The sequence below is a fragment of the Stylophora pistillata genome, chromosome 10, assembly GCF_964205215.1.
Source record: "Stylophora pistillata chromosome 10, jaStyPist1.2, whole genome shotgun sequence".
Classification (NCBI taxonomy): Eukaryota; Metazoa; Cnidaria; class Anthozoa; order Scleractinia; family Pocilloporidae; genus Stylophora; species Stylophora pistillata.
In genome coordinates, this window is record NC_142528.1 from 25,014,895 (window position 1) to 25,036,169 (window position 21,275).

At 37.4% G+C, this 21,275-nt stretch overlaps 2 protein-coding genes across 2 annotated transcripts; both read right to left on the minus strand.

Moving 5' to 3' along the window:
- Positions 1–5,359: 5,359 nt before the first annotated feature.
- LOC111340395 (uncharacterized) lies at positions 5,360–10,179 on the minus strand. The gene is made up of 6 exons (XM_088736251.1): positions 9,844–10,179; positions 8,113–8,250; positions 7,092–7,166; positions 6,879–6,973; positions 6,214–6,275; positions 5,360–5,777 (listed from the first exon to the last, which is right to left on the minus strand). The coding sequence occupies exons 1-6, from the start codon at positions 10,144–10,146 to the stop codon at positions 5,734–5,736; spliced, it is 717 nt and encodes a 238-aa protein (XP_088592377.1). The 5' UTR covers positions 10,147–10,179; the 3' UTR covers positions 5,360–5,733.
- A 1,162-nt stretch (positions 10,180–11,341) lies between these two features.
- Positions 11,342–20,087, minus strand: LOC111340403 (transcription elongation factor, mitochondrial). Its single transcript, XM_022947251.2, has 4 exons — positions 19,732–20,087; positions 17,371–17,634; positions 16,844–16,987; positions 11,342–12,891 (listed from the first exon to the last, which is right to left on the minus strand). The coding sequence occupies exons 1-4, from the start codon at positions 20,005–20,007 to the stop codon at positions 12,361–12,363; spliced, it is 1,215 nt and encodes a 404-aa protein (XP_022802986.2). The 5' UTR covers positions 20,008–20,087; the 3' UTR covers positions 11,342–12,360.
- Positions 20,088–21,275: the final 1,188 nt, after the last annotated feature.

Sequence of the window (21,275 nt, forward strand, 5' to 3'; positions counted from 1 at the left end):
CAGTTTCGTTGGCTTAAGCACTGACTTATTCAAGTAGCTTTAAGAAAGGGAAATCACTTCTATTTTTCAAATTCACGTCGCGTGCATTCATATTCGACCCTTCAGGTGTACCACATTTGATGTGTAGACAAACAAAAAAGAAATATGATACACATCCGTTGAACTGATGAGCATGAAAAACAAACATACATATTATTTCGCAATGGAACAATTGAGTCTGGTTACTTACCTTTATGCCACTCGATTGGCTCTTTCACAGCAGAGAGATAGTGAACAAAGGTGATTTTAGAGACCAAAGACAGTTTAGCGTGAATGTCAATACTTTTTGTTTCTATGTGACTTCATAATGATTCTAGGAATCATAGTATGACCTGCAACCTACTATAGTCTTTAAGGTCTCACCGAGACGAGGTCGCGTGGCCTCCTCAGTAAACTCCTTCTCGCCTAGAAAGGTAAAATCGATACGTTTTGTTTTTTCTTCGGTGGTTTTTTCTTAAATAAGTTCATTTCACAGAAACTTTTTCGAAAAAATCCAAATTTTCCACGAAAGAAGCGCTAGACTTGTAAAATCGCCCTATTTTTAAATCTACAAACGGTAGCCAAATTTTGCATTAACCGACAAGTGTTGTTCGAATAGTCAAAATATACCCGAATTATTAGAAATATAGCTCTGCGCGGGTTAATACAATTTTAAAAATTTTAGACTAGCACTAACCAATTTTGAAATTTGAAATTTTACAGGAAATCACTCTTTTAATAGCTCTTTCTAGATCGTACTTCTTTTGTACTATTGAAAGCTCTTGTTCACTGCCGGAAATATCACAAAAAGAAGTGTTTAATTAATTAAAACTTATATGTGGTTGGTTTAAGTCTGGCGATGTTCCTTAAGATCAAACGAGATAAAAAGTAAATAAAGGGGTAAGTTTCATAAGAAACTGTGGTATCACAAGATAATTAGCCACCGCAATGAGTTTCAATTTGAAAGCTGACGTTTCGAGAAGTTAGCTCATTTCACAGAAAATAAATATCTTATTTCAATACGTTAAGAATCTGTACGTTCATAGCTGAATATTATGATTATTATTATTATTATATTATTATTATTATTATTATTATTATTATCTGTCAAATATTACAATTGTGAATACGGTGGAGTGCAATTTGGTCTAAAATCAAGCGCGTGATTTCAAAATTAAACGAGCGCGTAGCACGAATCATCGCATCCATTTTGAAGTCGCACAATTCAGTCGCTCATAAACGGGATTTTTAGTCTGTACAAATATTTTTTCGATCCACTAAGTATTGAGCTGCTCTGTAAAAATTTGGAAAATTTGATTTTTGGTTTCCTTCAATTTGATTGGTTTCTTTAATCAAGCTGGTTGGGTATTGGTAAAGCTTCCTCACTGACGGGAAAAAGATGCGATTTAGAGCCAAAAATTGTGCGATTCGTGAATAAATTGCACCAATTAGGGCCAATCAGATTATAAGGATCACAAGTGTTTTCAAAATGGATGTGGTAAATAATAAATCACATTTTAACCTACGGATGAACTTAAAGTGAATAAATGATCCTTGCGGGTGAGCTGCAATTAAGAAATTTCAGGAAAGGAACCCGAACAAATTCATGTTTTGACAGGAGTATAATTCTTGCGTGCCTCTCGGATGTTAGTTGGGCGCTATTGCCAATCAATCGCTTACACGCGATTGGTTTAAGCACGTCTCGTGATCGCATGCGCCCCAGCTCAAACTGGAGGATACCCAGGATATTCCCTGCGTGATAATTTTCCAAACCTTGCGTTCAGTGCAATATGTTAAAGTGTCTTCAAACCGAAAGACAATTCAAACTTGCTTGATAATTAACTCGCTCTGATAAGTCCGTTTACGACAGTAACCCGGCTGCCTATATAAACGCTGTTTTCTGCACGCTGGAAATACATTCAAAGGATAATAGACAAGATAGCCTCAATTTGACTGTCAATTGTATTCGCCCAATTGTCCTTAGACAATATCTGTTTCCGGCCGTAAAACTCACAGTTCGCCTCTCGTAACAGATGATGTCCGCGGACAAATAACCGAGCACACTTTGGTTCCAAATGAAAGTTATTTTTGAAAATAATAATAATAATAATAATATAGTCTTTATTTTAGTTCAAAGGATAAAAGCAGATATGCTTTGCTACAATATATTTAAAACTAAAATAAACCGTACTTAAAAATGAACCTATACCTATTTGCTAACGTGCATTTGAAGCGTTGGGTTTTAACTTTGGGGCGAAAGCGCCCTCTCTTACGTAGATTGTATGCAGTATTTTCTCTTCAGGAATGATGTGTTTAAGAGGATGCGAGCCCAGTGCACGGATCACCTTATCAAAAACTTTTCTGTCCTGCCTCCAAAAGGCTTGAAATAATGAAGTGGCAGGGCTAACGCTTGTAACATTTACCTAAGAAGCGCTGGATTTGTTTAAGGTCTGATTCAGAGGCTCCATACACAGGGAAGGCCATATGTCAAAATTGGAAAATCAATAGATCTAAAGACATGGTCTATTTCTCCCTGAGTATACTGAGCGTTCTTTCCTGAGAGTTCGCAGAACGTGTAGGCATTTGTTTGCTTTCATTAGCTTCAGCTTTGCATGTGTTAAATTTACAGTCACTCTGGAGCACGAAACTCAGCAAAACAAGATTGTTACATTGAGTGATGTTGTGTGTTGGCTGATTATTTTGACTGCCTTTTGTCTCATTAAAAACAGGTTCTTTACATTTTCTTAGGTTGCACGACATATTGCTGTTTTAATCCCTTCAAGGATAACTAGGAAAACAGTCCTGAGCGCCAGACTAACCAATTACTGGTAAAATATATTTTCTGTATTGAGAAGTATTTGCTTGATCATGTATATTTGCTGTATATTTACAATCCAAGGTTATTTAGGGTTCAGCTCCGTCACACAAGAAGGCTTTCCAAACTTGAACTCTCTTGGTTATTTGGGTAAGTCAGTCGCATTAAAAATTAATTTCCCTAATAAATTCCGGCACAAAGACCTGGCGATTTCCTACTGACCTTCGCAGAGACATGCCTTAATGACAGAGTCCAAGTATAAGTTCCTTGTCTTAGTTAGTTTTGATTAATTATACCCAATTCACACTAGCAAAACATATTTAAGATAGCCTGTTAAATCGAGGTTTAACTGAATGAAAATCAGAAACAGAGAACTGAAAGAGGGAGTTTTTCATATGGTTTAGTAGTCACTACCGTTTGTTTTTAAGATGCTAAATTTTAAGTCGACAAACACAGATTGAGTTTAGCAGCTCAGTTTTATGGGGAAGACAGTTCATTTACACCGTGTTTAAATATAAAACAGCACTAAAACATGTTTAAGCTTTAGTGTTGATGGGGTATTAGTTCGTTTTATCCTTCCCTGATTTGTCAGCAGACAGAGTTTATGCCGAAAAAAGAAATGGCAAGTTAAATTATTTTAGCAAAATCGTATAGTATCCCTGCGAGGAACGATCACGGCCACTTAAATAATCGAATATACTATGACTCCCATAAATTCAACCAGACACTTCGAACCGTTCGTCAAATCGAAAATTTCAGTTTCAAATTGGGGGCAATTTTCCCTCGTTTTATAATGACACCGATAAATATGATTTAAGATGATAAAAGTCTTCCTTTTATCATCTTAGGAATATTTCGAGAATTAGAAAGTATCTGACCCGCGAAACCACTGAAACGGTTGTTCATGCTTTCAGTGTCACCTCTAAACTTGAATATTGTAACTCTCTACTTTATTGACTTCCTAAGTTGCTTATTGCTAAATTACAATCTGTTCAGAACTCTGCTGCGCGTCTAGTTTGTATGGCTAGGAAGTTCGATCATATTACTCCGACTTTAATTGATCTGCATTGGCTTCCCATTAGACATCGTATTGTTTTTAAGATTCTTCTTTTTGTTTATAAATCTCTTAATGATAAGGCCCCGTCATATTTATCTGATCTTTTAACTTATCGTGGGAGCTCTTATTCTTTGCGATCTGTTAGTAATGGTGACCTTGTAGAGCAATCTTCAAAAATGCGAACTTATGGAGATCGATCGTTTGCAGTATGTGCTCCTAGATTGTGGAACTCTTTGTCTCCGCAGGAGTTCTTCTGTTGACATTTTCAAAAGCGTTTTGAAAACTTATCTTTTTAAAATGTTTGTTAGTGAATGTTAGTAAATGTAGTGTGTTTATAATTTATTTTTATTTGTTGTAAAGCGCCACGGGCAATTTATTGGAGTTGTGCGCTATAGAAGTACTCTTTATTATTATTATTATTATTATTTATTATTATTATTATTATTAAATTTCACACTTTGGCGAGCCTTTTAAATTACCTACTCGACGAAATCGTACAGGTGAGCAAAAGGTCGGTCGAGTTACTGATACAAATTGGAGTAATAACAGCAATGGAAAAAAAGATCCATACGATGGTTTAGTAAACCGGTTTTTAGTGAACGGTGCTTTTCTTATTAATAGAGTTAAACGTGGAAAAGTGGTTCAAAATACAACATTTGGAGGGATTTAGTGTTATCAACTGAGTTGATGTGAATTGGTCACTGGGAAGAATTTCTACAGCTGACGTTTCAAATGTTACACCTTCATCGGAGCGACCGAGATGTCAGCCGAAGAAACTACTTACGGTAGCTAATATATACATTATCAACTCAGCTGAAAAACCAAATTATCTCGTATCACCCCACGATGCGAGGATAACCAAGTCGCGATCGATTTTGGTTCTTTACCAAGCCGCGAAACAGCGTGGTAAACATGTACCACTATTCACCTCCACTTTGGTGAGGCCCACTCTGGGACTTTAAGTTGCCTTAAGTCGCTTTTGGTCACACAATGTCATAAGGGTATTTTAGACTGTGGTGACTTATGAGCCTACAAATTAAAAGAAACCAAAATGACTATTGTGTTTATTGCAAGGGATTCTGTAAATATTTTAAGGTTTATGGAGAGACTGTTGCTAACTTTGATTTCATCACTTCAGTCAAATAAAATCGCTTTAAGCCGCTTTAAGTCGCCTTAAATTGCCTAAAGTCGAATTTTATTTTCCTGCCAATTTTGCTTAAGTCGCCTTAAGTAGCCTTAACACGCCCAAAGTCGCCCAAAGTTACGGCGGCTTAACGCCCCAGAGTAGGCCTTCGGTGTATAACTATTGGAACTGATTGCAACTGCGACTGATTGGTTCAGAGGCGAGAGCTGTCGAGACTGGTTACCGAGATTACTCTCAATTGTCAGACAAAAATAAATTTCAATATATAGGTCGTCGATACTTCGCAATTCACTCAAATAACATTTTTCCAACAAAGAAACAAACGTATAGTTACCTTAATTTTTATTTTGCTTCCTCAAATTTTTATATCTTGAATTATTTTAGTTACGCTGTAATAGTCTTGAGATCCCTCAACCCTACATCTCAGCAATAAATATTAACACAGAACATATAAAACAAATACAACTCTGGTAGTTGGACACAACGAGGAGGATACACAGATGGAAAAACGAATAAGCCTTCAAGTAAGAGGTCACAGACTGTAAAACATGACGCGACAAGCACAAGAATCAAACACAGTTGTGTTACGCTCTTTGAGGTTTGCAGCGACAACAGACTGACACAGACATGGAAAGAGATTGAATTGGCAAATAAGCTGTTCTTCAACTTTGTCGTTAATACTATAATTCATTTCTGTGTTCATTGCTCTGTGAGGAAACGGCACACCATAGGTTCACTTGCTCCTGAAACAAAAGGACAGAGACTGCTTGGACCTGCTTTGCTAAAAGTGTGGTAGAAAAATTTGTAAAATTATGTTTGCTATATTTATTGGATTTTGGACTATGTATGGATTATTGATATGGTATCAGATAGTGACTACTATACTTCGCATGCCTTTTTGAGAAATGTTATGGAAGCAAAAGGGGACTTTTGTTTGATCACATTGCCTTATCTCCAGGGTCATGAGAATTTCCCTAGTTTGCCTGCCTGCCTCAAATTCTCCCAACCACCTCTCTGCTTTAAATAAGGCCCAAGTAAAACAACAAAAATAGTGACAATGATAATCATAATAAATAGAATAATGACAATAGCAATAATGATGATAATGATGATGATGATTGTATGGGCAATTTTAAAACAAATCAGACATCCACTTCAACACTGTAAATTTTTTCTGACCTGGGTATACTTCACCAGAAAAAGTGTTCACTATCCATTCACAAACAGTCCTACTTTCCATTCTAAAGCAAAACAGCAGAAAAACTACAAATCACAAAACAGCCTCTGGTAGGGGCTGAAAGTTTCTAAAGAAACTATGGTGCTGCGTCAGTGGGGGTAACAAGGTACTTTGGTTAAATCAACTAAGTTGAAATTGTAAATTGCCAACGGTAACAAGTAAAAAAGCTGACGTTTAGAGCATTAGCCCTTAATCAGAGCGAATGACAAAGGGCTAATGCTCAAATGTCAGCTTTTTTACTTGTTACAGTGGCCAATTTACAATTTCAACTTAGCCTCCGTTAGGGATTGACAAATCTTCCCTTGGGAGCTCTAACTGTGTAGAAATAACCTTGACAGTTAATTTTATGCCACACCTGGCCTGTTAATTGACACTTCTGCTTGCATGCAAATATGATTCTTGTATGCAACCTGTGACCTTAGCTAGGAGAAGAGGTGGAGTCAAGTTATAACATGCCTGTATCCTTGTATCACAATTAAATGCTACAAGCAGGCAATAAAAGGGCTATCTAACAATGAATCAAGGTACACACTTGGCTATGTAGCTAAGTTGAGTAGATAGATGAAACACCCTATGAAAAGATCCACACATTTCAAAACTAGCAAACCTGATAAGTGATGTTCCTTGGCTTATTCCTTTGCCATCTCTATCAATCATACAAGATAGAACATCACCATATGGATCAAATAGATCAATTAAATCCTACAAAGAAATACGCATTTACTTCATTAAAACTCCTTTTTAGTTAAGTGTCATCAGAGATATCAAGTACAAAATCTTTCAATTATTACTAGTTGATAATAGCATTGCTAATAGTTACCTGTTCTTTAATGTTTGGAGGGAAATTTTCAATGATGATAACATCACTGCCATCTGACAGACTAGATAAATCCTCCTACAAAAGTAAGCAATATTTTAGAGGATTTTACTGCATCAATCTATTTGACACTGCATGGTCACTTACAAACCTGAGCTCATAAACGTAACTGATGAAAATGTTAATTAGGCCTGAATTGTAAAAGCAAAGCTTTCGTAGAGAAGTTGAAGGAAAGAAGATGATAATTTAAGAATGTATGACAATGAAGATACATATGCTTATAAAAAACAGAGAAAGTTCAAGTTCAAGTTCATTTATTTGTTTAAGCAGGTTGATTAATTGGCAGCTGTAATAGCTGATGTGGTCCTGCTGTCCTAACTCACCCATCCCACCCCAGGGGAGGACATCCATCACACAGTAATCTCGTGTGTGGGAAATTAACGTCTCCTGCCCCAACCCTGCAGGAGACGGGACCTCCACTTATTCGTCCCTATCCGAGAAGACTAGAATATCTAACCATTTCTTGATGTTATAGAAAGGTAGCAAATTCTTCTCAATTATTTTAAGACCTTGAGTGTTGGTCTGGCCGGGGCTCGAACCCTCGACCTCTCGCACTACAGTCCAGCGCTCTATCCATTGAGCTAACCGGGAGGTGGTTTGAGCTAACCGGGAGGCGGTTAGCTCAAAAGAAAGTCAAAAGAGGGGGTGGGATGATGTCCTGGAAAAAAAAAAGATGGTAATTCGATTTCTTAAAATTTTCCCCCTTTCAAAGAACATAGTTCTTTGCACCACTTTCATCCAGATCCCACAACTGAAGTTTGACACCCACTGGCCCCTTCCCATCACATTTTTTCAAGGATTTTGAGTATCTTGTGCCTTTCCAAGATGTTGCACAAGGAGGCAGTTTATTTGGACTTTAAAAAATTGGTCAAAAAAATTGTCCGCCTATAAAACTAATGAGTGTAAGTAAACAAATTGAAATGACAGATCTAGAGGCAGATAGCAGAAAAATTGTTTCTGTTACTTTAGAAGGTGCAGGTGAAGTATAATTTAGAACTGGATTGTTGACTAATGTTCTGGAGGGTGGCTGTTCTGTATTCTGTTTACTTGATCTTGATTTGTTAGGACAAGCTGCTGATAAGGGAGGAAAGGATTCTAGTTGCTGAAAAAGAAAATACAATAATAAAAAATATTTATTACATTACATTCAAAGCCATGTCACAATAAATTTCAGTCAATCTTGAATGCTGTATTACCTACTGCTTTTGAGGTAAATCCAACCATGAAGATTAACCCATTAATGGCTGCAGCTTTTGTGCAAAACTGTGTTTTGAAGCTAGTCAAGCAGATTTCGGCTCACTGTTGTGGTTTTAAAAGCTCAAACTTACCAAAAACCCCTTGACAGCTCGTACACTTGACGGCCTTTCGAACCAAATGCAAAATGGTGGCCTGAAAATCTCGGGCATGCGCAGAAAGCAAAATTTCGAGATAGTTTTTGGGTTGAAAAGTAATGCCCCACTTACGACTTTTACTTTTCTCTCTTTCTCCTGCCCTTTTTTTCCCCTCTACTTGCCTGAAGTTTCTCCTCACTTGCTGGAAATTTAGTAGGCTTCATTTTGGTGTAGAGATTTTTCAGAAACTACTCATTATTTTCAAACCACATGCTCAGAAAGGTTGGTGGGTAATGGAACAAGATTTTCGTACAGATTTTCAGGTCAAAGTTACATGGTTTTTAGGCTATTTCTCCAATCTCCTTCACTCAATTGCGCTCATTCTGGTATAGTTTGTAAGATATTTTCAACCTGTTCAAGTACGTGCTCAAATTCATGCTCCAGGGTTAAAAGTGATGACGTCACAAGGCATAGAAAGGGTGTGGGTCCCCATGGGCGCATACGGGCGTACTGGACGTCAATAGGTTAAATCAAATTGTTATAGTTCTAAAATTAAAATGATACAAAGTGAACATGTCAATCAACCCCTAAACTCCCAAGATCTGAGTGCTAATTCTCCTCTCTAGCTGCTACACATTTCCTTGTGAACTAGTCACAAGAATTTGGTGTTAGATCAAGATAATAACCTCAACCTGATAAGTTTGTGTATTTTCATTACCTGTTTGCTGGATAACGTATGGATATAATGGGGACTGAGAAATTACATGTTAATCACTTCTGGGATTTTAAGGGGTAAGCATCAACTTGTTTAGCAAAAGGCTTAAAAAAATTCTTCTTTCTTAGTTAAATATATTCTTTGTTAAGCTACACACCTTTTCTTTTTTTCTTTTGTTTGTTTTTTTAACTTAATCTAAATTTTCATTCAGCACCTTTGATTTGTATGGTTTATCCTATAGCTTAAGGAAGCCAATACTTTATAAGCCCCAGGCTTCTAATAGGCTTCCTTGCTGTTACCTCCTCAGCTCCCTTGATTTTGAAGTTAATTTGGTTAGAATAGTTCCTTTTGTCTTTGATGTATAATAAATTTTGTATTTGGCTATTTTTTTTCTAGTGATGGAAAATAAAATGAATGAATGAATGAAAAAGTGGGTAAGGTTAGAATCAAATATAAAATTATCTTTCAAAGACTTTTATAGTGAACTTCAGATCATTTCTTAATTGAGTATTATTTTTTTCCTACCTCTCTCCATCCAGGCTGTTAAATTACCAAGTTTTAACCATTTTCTGCTCTCTTAGTTAATTCGCCACATTAGTAACTTAAACTGTTATAAGTTCACACCGCACCAAAAGAGACAATCATTCACCTCAATAACACTGGTAGCAGCTGTTGTTTTCTTTTCCCCTGGTCTTCTAATAGGGGATAAATCAGTTAGTGCACGTGCTTTCATAACAGAAGCTCTTCCCCTGCCAGTTGCAGGCGCCTGGGCCGTGTTTTTGTCCTTTGTTATTCCCAAAGCGGCCTTAGGAAGATTAAGAGAAGCGACATCTTTCGCAGGCTTTCCCCTTCCATGTCCAACCGCCGGTATCGGTTCTGTTTCCTCGGGCATTTTAGAGGTATGTGCGTCGATGTAGTAATCTGCGTCCCAAGTCCTCCATCGGGAGGCCATCTTGAATGTTTATAACAATTCCACTCATGTCCAGTCTCCCTGCTCTGTTCAGCAGGTGTTGCATGTTGCAGTACGTATCACATCAGAGATATAATGACAACTCAACTGAAACAACACCTGGGTTTTGTGCCAAATTACTTGTTTTGCTCGATTCGAATGAGTTCGAATTAACCTGATTCGCCATGTAGTGACTAATAGTACCAATTACAATTCGGCGTATTCTGTCCGAAACACGTCATGGCATGCATGTGCCCCTTACTTTCCGGATTAAAGCATGTTTCGATGGCCGAAAATTTACGTTTTTGTTTTTGTCAGGGTGCGACACAGAATGTGTAGGTCTGGACATCACTGGTCGCGTGATTTAAGAAACAAACTCGCTCTGATTGGTCAATTTTACAATAAAGCTGGTAAGTTTGAACAGAAACTAACGTCCTGCTTCGGTGGAAGGACTGGAAGGTACAACACCATGATTTGGTTTTGTCACAATGAGATGACAATGTGAATTGGCCATCGTAAAAAGATTCTAAAGCCGACGTTTCGAGCGTTAGCCCTTCTTCGGAGCGAATGGCGGAACTGTGGGTTCTGTGGCAGAAGATGGAGCTACGCTTTTGATGCGAACATGGCAACGTAAAAACACAGCAGAATAAACGAGTTGAATGGAAAGCGCTTATTGATACCACGGGGATAAAGAGTGCCGATTTGAAAGATAAATTTTTGTTCCGGAGTTTTGAGACTTTTCAAACTGCCTAAATGTAGGGAAAGGCTGCAGACTGCCATTTGCTGCTTACCGAGTAATGACGTCACAAAAACTTGTTTATCATAGTCAAATAATTGCAGCCCTTTTTTTGTTTCTGAAGAAAAAAAGAGAAAGAAAGAAAGAAAATGCACTTACTCAGTTAATCACCGAGTTCTGAGACCTCCGGATTAGATCTACCGTTGCTCTACTGACTCAGCTACGAGGTTGGACAGACAAAGTCAGAGCAACGGTAGATCTAATCCGGAGGTCATGGGTTCGATTCTCACTGAGGAAACAAAGAATTTTTTCTTTATCTCGTGTGGTTCCTTAATACCCTTTATTAGGGCTAACGCTCAGTGGGTTTTTCAAGGGTTTCACCTAGCACTTTAATTTACGTTTCAGAGTTAATTCTCTGTTCTATCATTAATTAAGGTCAGACGTAATACACCAGCCTGTCTGTCGAATATTTAAAAACCTTCAATTTAATTTAGCTGTGCGAAAGTCTATGCAGTGCGCATTACCCGAGCGAAAAGCAATTCTGTGGGTGGGGCAAGAAAAATCATCTCGTCTTTCAATGCCCCCTTCCCAGACGATCGCGAGCTTGTAACACTGACTCGCCCCAACGAGGCTAATAAGACGCCTGTATGGTAGGCTATCTAATAATGATAATTCTTTTTCACTCTAAGTACAATTGTGTTTGTCCTTATCATGAGCTATTCGTAATGACCAGCAAAAGTATCAAAGTAACTGTAATCTGTTTCCTTCAAGACAGTTACAGTTGCGTTGGGGAGATATTCATAAACCCCTGCGCATGCTCTGTATACACTTAAAGCGCACCTAAACCCCCAATTTATTTTTCGCTTAACAAAATAAGCGTATTTTTTGGAGTATTTCAGTGCAAAAATTTTTTAATTTGCTCAAATCTTTAATTTTCTGTGCCCAGTCAAAATAGTATTGTAGAAGGATGTAGCAACGTGCGAAATTTGCAAGAGGGTATCGCGCTTCATACATTCCTCATACGACACACCTAGTCGGCATATTTCGGACAATATCGACGAAAACCTTCCCAAACAAGTGAAAATGTGTGAAATGCAGACTTTCGTGTTCTCGATTTGACGTCACATTACCCGCTAGAGCCATTCCTCTTTAAACTCGGTCGTGGGGCAAGATGGCGACCGATTTTCCGTATTTTGACTGGGAACAGAAAATTAAAGATTTGAGCAAATTAACAAAAAATTTGCACTGAAATACTCCAAAAAAATAAGCTTATTTCGTTAAGCGAAAAAAAATTTTTGGGTTAAGGTGCACTTTAAAGATAGTAAAAAAGAGCTCGGAATACATCAAGAGAACATTCTGTAGTTGACCATTAATTGATCACTACAGAGCTTGTATACGCATAGGTCGCTACTGAGGGTAAAAAAAGTAGTAAGATAACCTGGCGAAACTCTTAAAATTTCACGGCGAAGATCTAGCCACTTTCACATTCGAGACTGTTTTCTGTTTTTCACCACCAAATCATAAAAAGCCAATGCTTGTAGCAGACAGTCGCTCAAATCGTCCTTCTTGTCACATGATTTGAAATAGTTCACAAATTTTGGCGATACTTGTAGTAGAGGTTTGCTAATATTTCCAGGAAATCCACTCATCTGACCATCGATGAATGACTCCACAAAATCTTCACTGCCCTCCATCCCTTGCTGTTCTTTTAGAAACTGCTCACATTGGGCCTCGAAGGGTTCTTCGTTTTTTCTGTCCTGAAACAAGCTCTCCACCAAATTCACGGCCGCCCTCTTCTTGGTTCTTCCCACAGGAAGACAAAAATGTTTAGAGGTGTATAACGGATCAAAGGGTATCACTAATCCAGGCAACAAACAGGTCAGCATAGCTTCAAACACGCGCAAGTGCACTGCGAAGGGAAGAAGGGCTGCCGTTTGCTTCCCAATTCGATGACTTTGCATCTCCACCACATAGATGTCCGTCTTGGGCACTCTGTTGACAAACTGTTGAACCTGTATTCAATGAAAAGAAAAAATATCAAAAAAGGTTTGCAACTTCCATACATTTCACCAGAAGCTCTCTTTCAAAAGCCCCATGGGCAAGAACAAATTCTCCCACCCCCCTCAATTTTGAGATAAGGGGGGAGTGGGTTAGCAGGGACGGTGGGGGGTATGGTTTAAAAAAATGGATGTCGGCTTACTTAAAACGGATCTGATGTCGAAAACCCCTCGAGGTTGAAAAAAGCGGGAAGACCAAATCTTTAAGCATGCGTGGGAACTGAGGAACTTATATCTAAAAGCAGGCACAGAATGCAGAAGATGGAAAAGAGGAAGAACTAATTTATCCCTTAACCTTTGAAAACACTCTGTACTTCCACACACCCAGAAACAATGGATAAAAATTGAAAAGTACCTATACATACATACATACATACATACATACATACATACATACATACATACATACATACGTACGTACGTACGTACGTACATACATACATACATACATAGACTTTATTTAATCTCGAATTTGGAGTAGCTAAGGAATAAGCTAGTATCTTTGAGTTACAAGTATAATTCTAAATACTACTAAAATGTAAAATGTAAAATTGTAACATTCTAAAATTTAACTATGAGAAAAAATGATACTGTAGAATCTTGCGCATGAAATCAGAAAAGTCAGACGTCCTAAAAGAGTCCGGAAGAGAGTTCCATAGTTTTGAAGCCATATATGAAAAGGAGTGAAGACCATAAGTAGTAGTTGTTGCAGACGGTGGAGACAAAATATAATTTCCTTGTAGATTATAGGATACAGACCGGAAACTAAACATATTCCTTAGATAGCCTGGATAGCAGTTAAAAAACAAGCTCTTGTACAATATAATTAAGAAAGTCTGAAGGCGTCTTTTATACAGAGATTTAGAATTAACTTTGCTAAGTAGAGAGTCATAGGGAGAATTATAATCCTGCAAGATAACTCTAAGAATTCGCTTGTTTAAAGTATCTATCTTCTCAGTACTATGCGCACCACAAAAGTGCCATACAGACAAACAATAGTTAAAATGTGGCATAATAAAAGCCTTATACAATCTTGGTAGAAAATCTTTAGAGATAACTTTACAAAATCTTAGCATTACATTGAACTAGCCATTTATCTTCTTACAAATAGTTGATATATAATTATTAAAACGCAACCTATTGTCAATATTTATTCCAAATATATTTATTCCAAATAAATATAAATATTTATTCCAAATATATATAAACCTAAGGTGTATAAAAGTAATTACCACCCTTGCAGATGCTTTTTATTTAGCTATTATTAACCAAGCGGGAGGTCTGTATGGGAGAATCTTGACTGAGGTCGCCAATACAGACTGAACGCAGTGAGGTCTGTACCAGCGACTGAGGTCAAGATTCTCCCATACAGACCGACCTTGCTCAGTTAATAAGATGTTTATTATATGGCTGTGTCTTATATGCCAATTTTTAATATTCTTTGTACCTCTTTTTTCTAGACCGGTCTAGATGCCGGTCTAGATGGGAAAATCTAGACCGCTTTCAATATCTATTTCAGCCAATCAAATTCGTGAAGTCCGTAGTTCCCAGTCCTTGTGAGACAGCCATATAATAATTTGGAATAATGGACTCTCAATCTAGTAGCAAAGTAACATTTTAGTATCATTCATGGCATAATTCCCACTTTAAACATTTTGAGCACTTAAAAAAAAAAATTTTTTTCTCTATAATAAGATCTTGTCTTGGAAAAAGAGAAACCATTTAATCTGGCTCATGAGAAATACAATAAGGGGTCATATAACCAGACATCAGGCCATGTTTTGAATTTTGCACTGAGAAAAGTGAACTCGAAGATGGTTTTAAAGACACATCATAAGCAGCCTATACCAACAAAATGAAGTTAAACAACAACAAACATATGAAACATATGTATGAACTGCGGTTATGAGACGTATATGTGAACGATCCTTCGCAGTAAAGCACTATTTGAGCAATAGTGAAAATCAGACCTGAAAAAAATTTCAGGCCTGTACGGGATTCGAACCACTGACCTCTGCGATACTAGTGCAGCGCTCTACCAATTGAGCTAACAAGCCAACTAACAAGCCAGTTGGCTTGTTAGCTCAATTGGTAGAGCGCTGCACTAGTATCGCAGAGGTCAGTGGTTCGAATCCCGTACAGGCCTGAAATTTTTTTCAGGTCTGATTTTCACTATTGCTCAAATAGTGCTTTACTGCGAAGGATCGTTCACATATACAAAATGAAGTTAAGACAGTCACTTTCAAACTCAGAAAAACCTTGAACACTTTGATTTGATTCCATCAAGCCAATTGGCCATTTGTGATATATTAAAATACAAAAATGGCTCTGAGGGCTACGGTAACTAAAACAAAAGAAATCAATTATTCATCCCTCAACCTTGATGTAATTTGTTTTGTTTTATATCCCCAAGCCTTGGAGCCAAGTTTGAATAGCTATATATCAAAAATAGCCTGTTATGCATTGAACAATCTAAATAAGGTTCTGCTCACATGAGAAAACTTCAAATTAAAGAACTCATAGCCATTACTGTCTGTGGCTGCAACTGAATGGATTTTTCTCTTAGAAACATGAGGCATTTCACACATTTTTGGAATTTTTAAATGACTTATTTTACTTTGTTACAGAGGTCAAACTCTCGAATTATGCTGATGACAACCAACTAACTTCAAGTGATATAGCTCCAAGCGTGGTTCAGGCTGCCCTCATCCAGAACCTAAGAGTCACCTCCAAATGGTTTCATGACTGTGGTCTGACCCTAAACTTGGACAAATGTAAACTCCTAGTTTTGCCCAAGCGAAAAAGCAATCTAGTAGAACTGGATATTGATGGTTTCCAAGTCAAAGCGACAGATAATGTGGAACTCTTAGGGGTTGTAATTGACAATAAGTTAAATTTTAAGAGTCATATATCTAGGTTAATTAAGAAAGTAGGTAAACAAATTGATGTACTTAATCGATTCAAACACATTCTTTCATTTTCGTCAAAGATACGTATATATAGGGCATTTATCATGCCTCACTTTACTTATTGTAGTTCTGTTTGGAATAGCTGTCTCAAAGAAGATAGTGACCGGTTAGAGAGATTACCTGAGAGGGCCCTTAGATACGTGTTTAATGACTTTTCCAACGGATGTGATAGTCTATGTTATAAGATTGGTTACTCATTAAGTTGTAGACGGAAACAAGATATGCTTTTAATTATTTTTAAAGCCCTCTATAACAATATGCCTCAGTATATTCAATCTTTATTTCAAGTAAGAGAAAATAAGAAAAATCTTAGGGGCAAAAACAAACTTGTTTTACCTGTAGCTAAGACCACAACTTTTGGCCTCAAATCAACTTCTTACATTGCTGCTAAGGCTTGGAATGCATTACCTGATAAGCTAAGATTAATGGATGAATTTGGCCCTTTCAGGAATGAGATAAGAAATCTAAGTAATTTGTAATTTTATATCACCATCATTTATATCATCATTTATATTTAGGCTTATATTATTTTTAAACTCTGTAAATTATATTCATACATTTTTCTCGGTATATTAGCATCTCTATTGCTAGAGGCCTAACAAGCCTCATTTTCATCCGAGTTTAAATAAAGTCATTCACAGTTTTCTGAGTTTAATTAACAGCAAACAACCCAGCAACATAAAATAATTTGGATATATCAACAACGTTGAAGTGGTAAATTGGCCACCGTAACGATTACAAAAGCTGATGTTTCGAGCATTAGCCCTTCGTCGGAGCAAATAGAGGAATTGTGGGTTGTGTGTGCTTTTAAAGGCAGAGAATGGAGCTATGTTATTGGTGGGAACATGGCAACGAGAAAAACAAGAATAAATATTTTTATTTTATTCTTGTTTTTCTCGTTGCCATGTTCTCACCAATAATGTAGCTTAAAAGCTTACCAAAGGTTGGAAGACAGCTGGATTGTAAGGTTTAGGTTTTATAATTTCAGCTCGTGACCAACCCAAGACCTTCTTGTCTTTGTCCATATGGACCCAAGCAGCATTCTGGAAACCAATATCTATAGACACAATTTCTGAAATCACCTGAAAATGTAACAAAAAGCAAAGACATCAATTAACCAGATAAATCAAGCCTAGCTTCTTCAGAAAATGAATAACTGAAACAACATAATCCAAAGCAAAGTACACAAGAAAAGAATACTTTGGAAAGTTGCTAAAAATAAATAGCTTCACTTCTGAATAGTCTTAATCAACTAGATGCAATAAAAATGCTGAGATCCCTTTGTGAATGTTGACCCACAAAATAGTAGACATACATTTAGCATTCTTGGCATTTTCACCAGTATTTTCAGCTTTTTGTGGTCCATAACATTCAATAAATACAAGAGACTTATATTTGTTTAATGTATGGACAGTCCTGGGATTTGGCCTTCATTCTGCACCATCTGGGTTCTAAAAACACTTACATCTTTTTTATTCTGTGCTAACTGCTCCCAAATGGTCTCCAGTCCTTTTGATGTCTTTCTCTTAACAGCTGCTAAGCTACCAGCATCTTCAAGATTTTTAAAGAATGCTGCACCAAAACCTTTCATTTGAAAAAGATCCTCCACACTTTGAAATGGTCCAAAGTTGTTGCGATACTCAATAATGGAAACTGCTTTAACTTTTCCTATTCCTTTGGTGTTTGAGAGCTCTTCTAGACTTCTACTATTTAACTGATTCAAAATTTCCTGCAAAGAAAACACAAGTTAAAACACAATGATAAATTGCAAGAGTCCATAAGTCATGCCTCATAGTTACATGTGACAACAAGGCAGTGCTAGGGATGCTTCTGATTCCCCGCTTTGTCAAGAAAGGAGATCATTTATAGAAAAAAAAAAAACAAACTAGCATTCATAAAATACCATTAAGTTAAGGACCCTTTGTGGGGAAATCTTACAAATATTCCTACTCGGCTAATCAAAAGCACTTTCATGTTCAGATAGCTTTTTTATAACTGAACTGTGTTCCAGGTTCATGGCTGGGGCGAGGAGGACTGCACCAGCCCTATAAGTTACATCCTTCCTCGCACCACAGAGGTCCTTCATGGCTATTCTTTGCAAGCCGGCAATGTTCAAGTAGATTGGTTTAGAGGGGCCACAGACAGACTTAATAATTTTGTTACTGTTCGATGTCAATAAGATGTATATTTAATGTTGTACCTAATGTATGCAATACTGATCCATACTGCAATTCAGCCTTAGCTGCGAGAGTATGGAATTAAACGATCATCAATTAAACGATCATCAACTGTCATTCAGGCTCCAAGCTCAAGTCTTTTTAACCCTTTCACTCCCAAGATTTCATAAGCAATTCTCCCAACTATCTCTCATTCAATTCCCAGACTGTTGTGTTGGAGGTCTAGGTCAATGGTTCGAGCCCCGGCCGGACCAGCACTCAAGGTCTTAAAATAACTCAGGAGAATGCACTACCTTTCTTTAATAAGAAATGGATAGACATTCCAGTCTTCTTGGATAAGGACGAATAAATTGTAGGTCCCATCTCCTGCATTTATTAATTAGTTAATTTGGTTAGGCAGGGGATGTTAAAGAACCCACTCACGAGATTACTGTGATGCGGTCTGGCCTGTTTACTGGGAATTGGGGTGAGGGGGCATCTTCAAATAAGTTTCCTGCAATTGTTTGTAAACTGCTGATGTAGTCTGGCCAAAGTCCCCCGAACAGTATTGTGATGGACATTTGATCATATCTACATGTTAATTTGCACAAAATAAACATTAAATTATTATTATTATTTTATTAATTCTCATAATATTAGTTTGGAGAATTTGGTACTGGGTCAACCAGTAATATCCAAGTTGATTTTTTTTTTAACTCTCGTCACCTGTCTGCTTGTATGAATATTGTCTTGGTCATTCAGGGGGTTAAAAGGTTGCATTGCCCCTTGGTGACTTGAATTAAGTCAAAGCTTTATCACCAGAAAAAAGTGGAGGAAATTCTTTGTAGGATATTACATAAAAATTTCAGGAAAATGCTCATTTCACTGCATTGTTAGACTATTACAAGTGAAAAAATGTTGCAGCTCTCTACAGACTCTCCAACACAGGCTGACAAAGTCACTGCAAATTTGGGTGAATCCCGTACAGGCCTGAAATTTTTTTCAGGTCTGATTTTCACTATTGCTCAAATAGTACTTTACTGCGAAGGATCGTGCACATATACGTTTCATAACCGCAGTTCATACATATGTTTCATATGTTTGTTGTTGTTTAAAGTGTTTATTTCTTCATGCCATGGTAACCAAAATGATTGCAACTTGGAGTGCTGGTCTTTGGAATATCCTTTTGACAATCACCACCCCCTGTAAGTTGATATTCCCATGACAATGAAATTAACCATAGAAGAGGGGGGGGGGGTGAGGTGGGGGAACTAGCTTCACTAATTATTTTGACAGTCCCCATTTCAAGGATTTTGACTTTGACCTCTAGACTAAGACTGATAAAATGAAAAGTCCACCATCTTGGCCAAAATAACTGATGCTGCTCATTCAATAGATAGAAGACTCGACACTATCTGACACAAATCGAGCAACAACCTCAATAAAGCATCCATCGATCTCACAGAACTTGTGGTAGGAAGGTAGAGTTAATTTTTTTAGAGGGATATACAGGATTTATGGCTTTGAACTCCGACAGTACAATCTAGCATTGGGGAATTCTATTGGAAAGGGCACGGGAGTGGCGGGGTGTGTACCTGAAGACTGAAGTGGCGCGCACGCACTTCTGTATAAGTGGACAAAGCATTGAGGCTCGAATTTATGTAACTAACCTGCTTTTTGGTGTCGGGTAAATCCACTTCTACAGTACCTATCGTCTTAGTTTTAAGAATCGACTGCGGATCAGTCTTTTCCTCCTTTTCTGCTGCATTTGTAATAGAAGTCGTAGAGGCACTGCCACGGATCGATATTAAGAGCGCACGTGAGAAGGGACATCTAACTTTACACCGGCGACAAACTGCGGAATAAGTCGCACAGCCGGAAGCTAACCGATTCATTTTTACAAACGCCTCTACCGACCGAAGAATGTTCATTCCCAAAGGATTCATGGTGAAGCATTACTGTCCAAAAATCATGCCTTACTATTCCACGAGCTCGTCCGCCATGTTTGGCTGGGTTGCTAATTCAAATTCACCCCAGACCTCTCTCGCAATGACGACAAAATGCCACATCTGTTGTTAGAGTGAAGGGAGTGAGGCAGCCCGGAGAAATTTGGAATAGCACCAAATTTGATACCAATGAAGAAAATAGTCAAATCACTTGTCATGTTCAAAAGTTTCCTATACTGGTCGATCTTATCGGTTTATGTAGATTTGGCCCCATTGCAAGGTCCACCTCCTTCAAATTCGCCCCCTTCAAATACAAGTTCGCATGTCAAGTACATGAATTTCGCCGCTAAACTTCTCTTATCTTTGAATTTTCCTTAAAAAAACAACTCGTTGGCTCTAAAATATTCAATCAAGGTACGAAACTTTTGCTGTGACTCTTTCGTTCCGTTTTTATTTGTTTTTGTTGTTGTTGTTGTTTTTTTTTTTGCAGTACTTGCAATGCCTTTTTGTTTTTTTTCGTGTTTTGTTTGGTTAAACTTTTTTTTATCTTGGATCTGTGAGCAGTACCAGATACATCCCTCGCTTTTTGACCGTTGGTTTGATGCCGACACACACCGATACCATTGGCTTAAGATTCATTGTAATAAACAAAAAATTAGCAAAAAATTGGGAACAATTCTTTTAATACAAAAAGACGTTTAACAAAATTGAAAACAAACCCTATAATTCATCACACTTGATTTCAGTGAATAAACTTTGTATATGTATGTACCAATTATTCTTTATCGTGTGCATGCACCACAACTTTTTAAAACTTCTCCAGATTGTCGGAACCCTATACATTTAAACTTCATAATGAAAACTTCTAAATTTGTTTTATTTTACTCTTCACCTATAACTACTTAAATCTAACTGTTCTTAAATCCTTCATGGAAGAAACATCGAGGGAATGGAAATCCCCATCGAGTTTCCATGACTGCTGTGGTTTGTTGACTCGTAGTATCAGAAATTCGAAATCGGTTCGACTCATTCCCAGTCGTCTCTTTAGCTTTAAATGTCAAATAAGGGAAGCCCAGTGCACCCGAGTGGGACGCGCGGGTGAAGCTTTGGTAGAGCTAGTCGAACCTAAAACATAGAGAAGGCTGGGGACGAATTGGAAAAATCACCGTCAACTTAAAGGAAAACTGCAGTTCAGTAACTAAGAAGAACAACCTCAAATAGATAAGAACAAACCAAGAAAAATAAAAGGATGGAAAAAAGATTGAGAT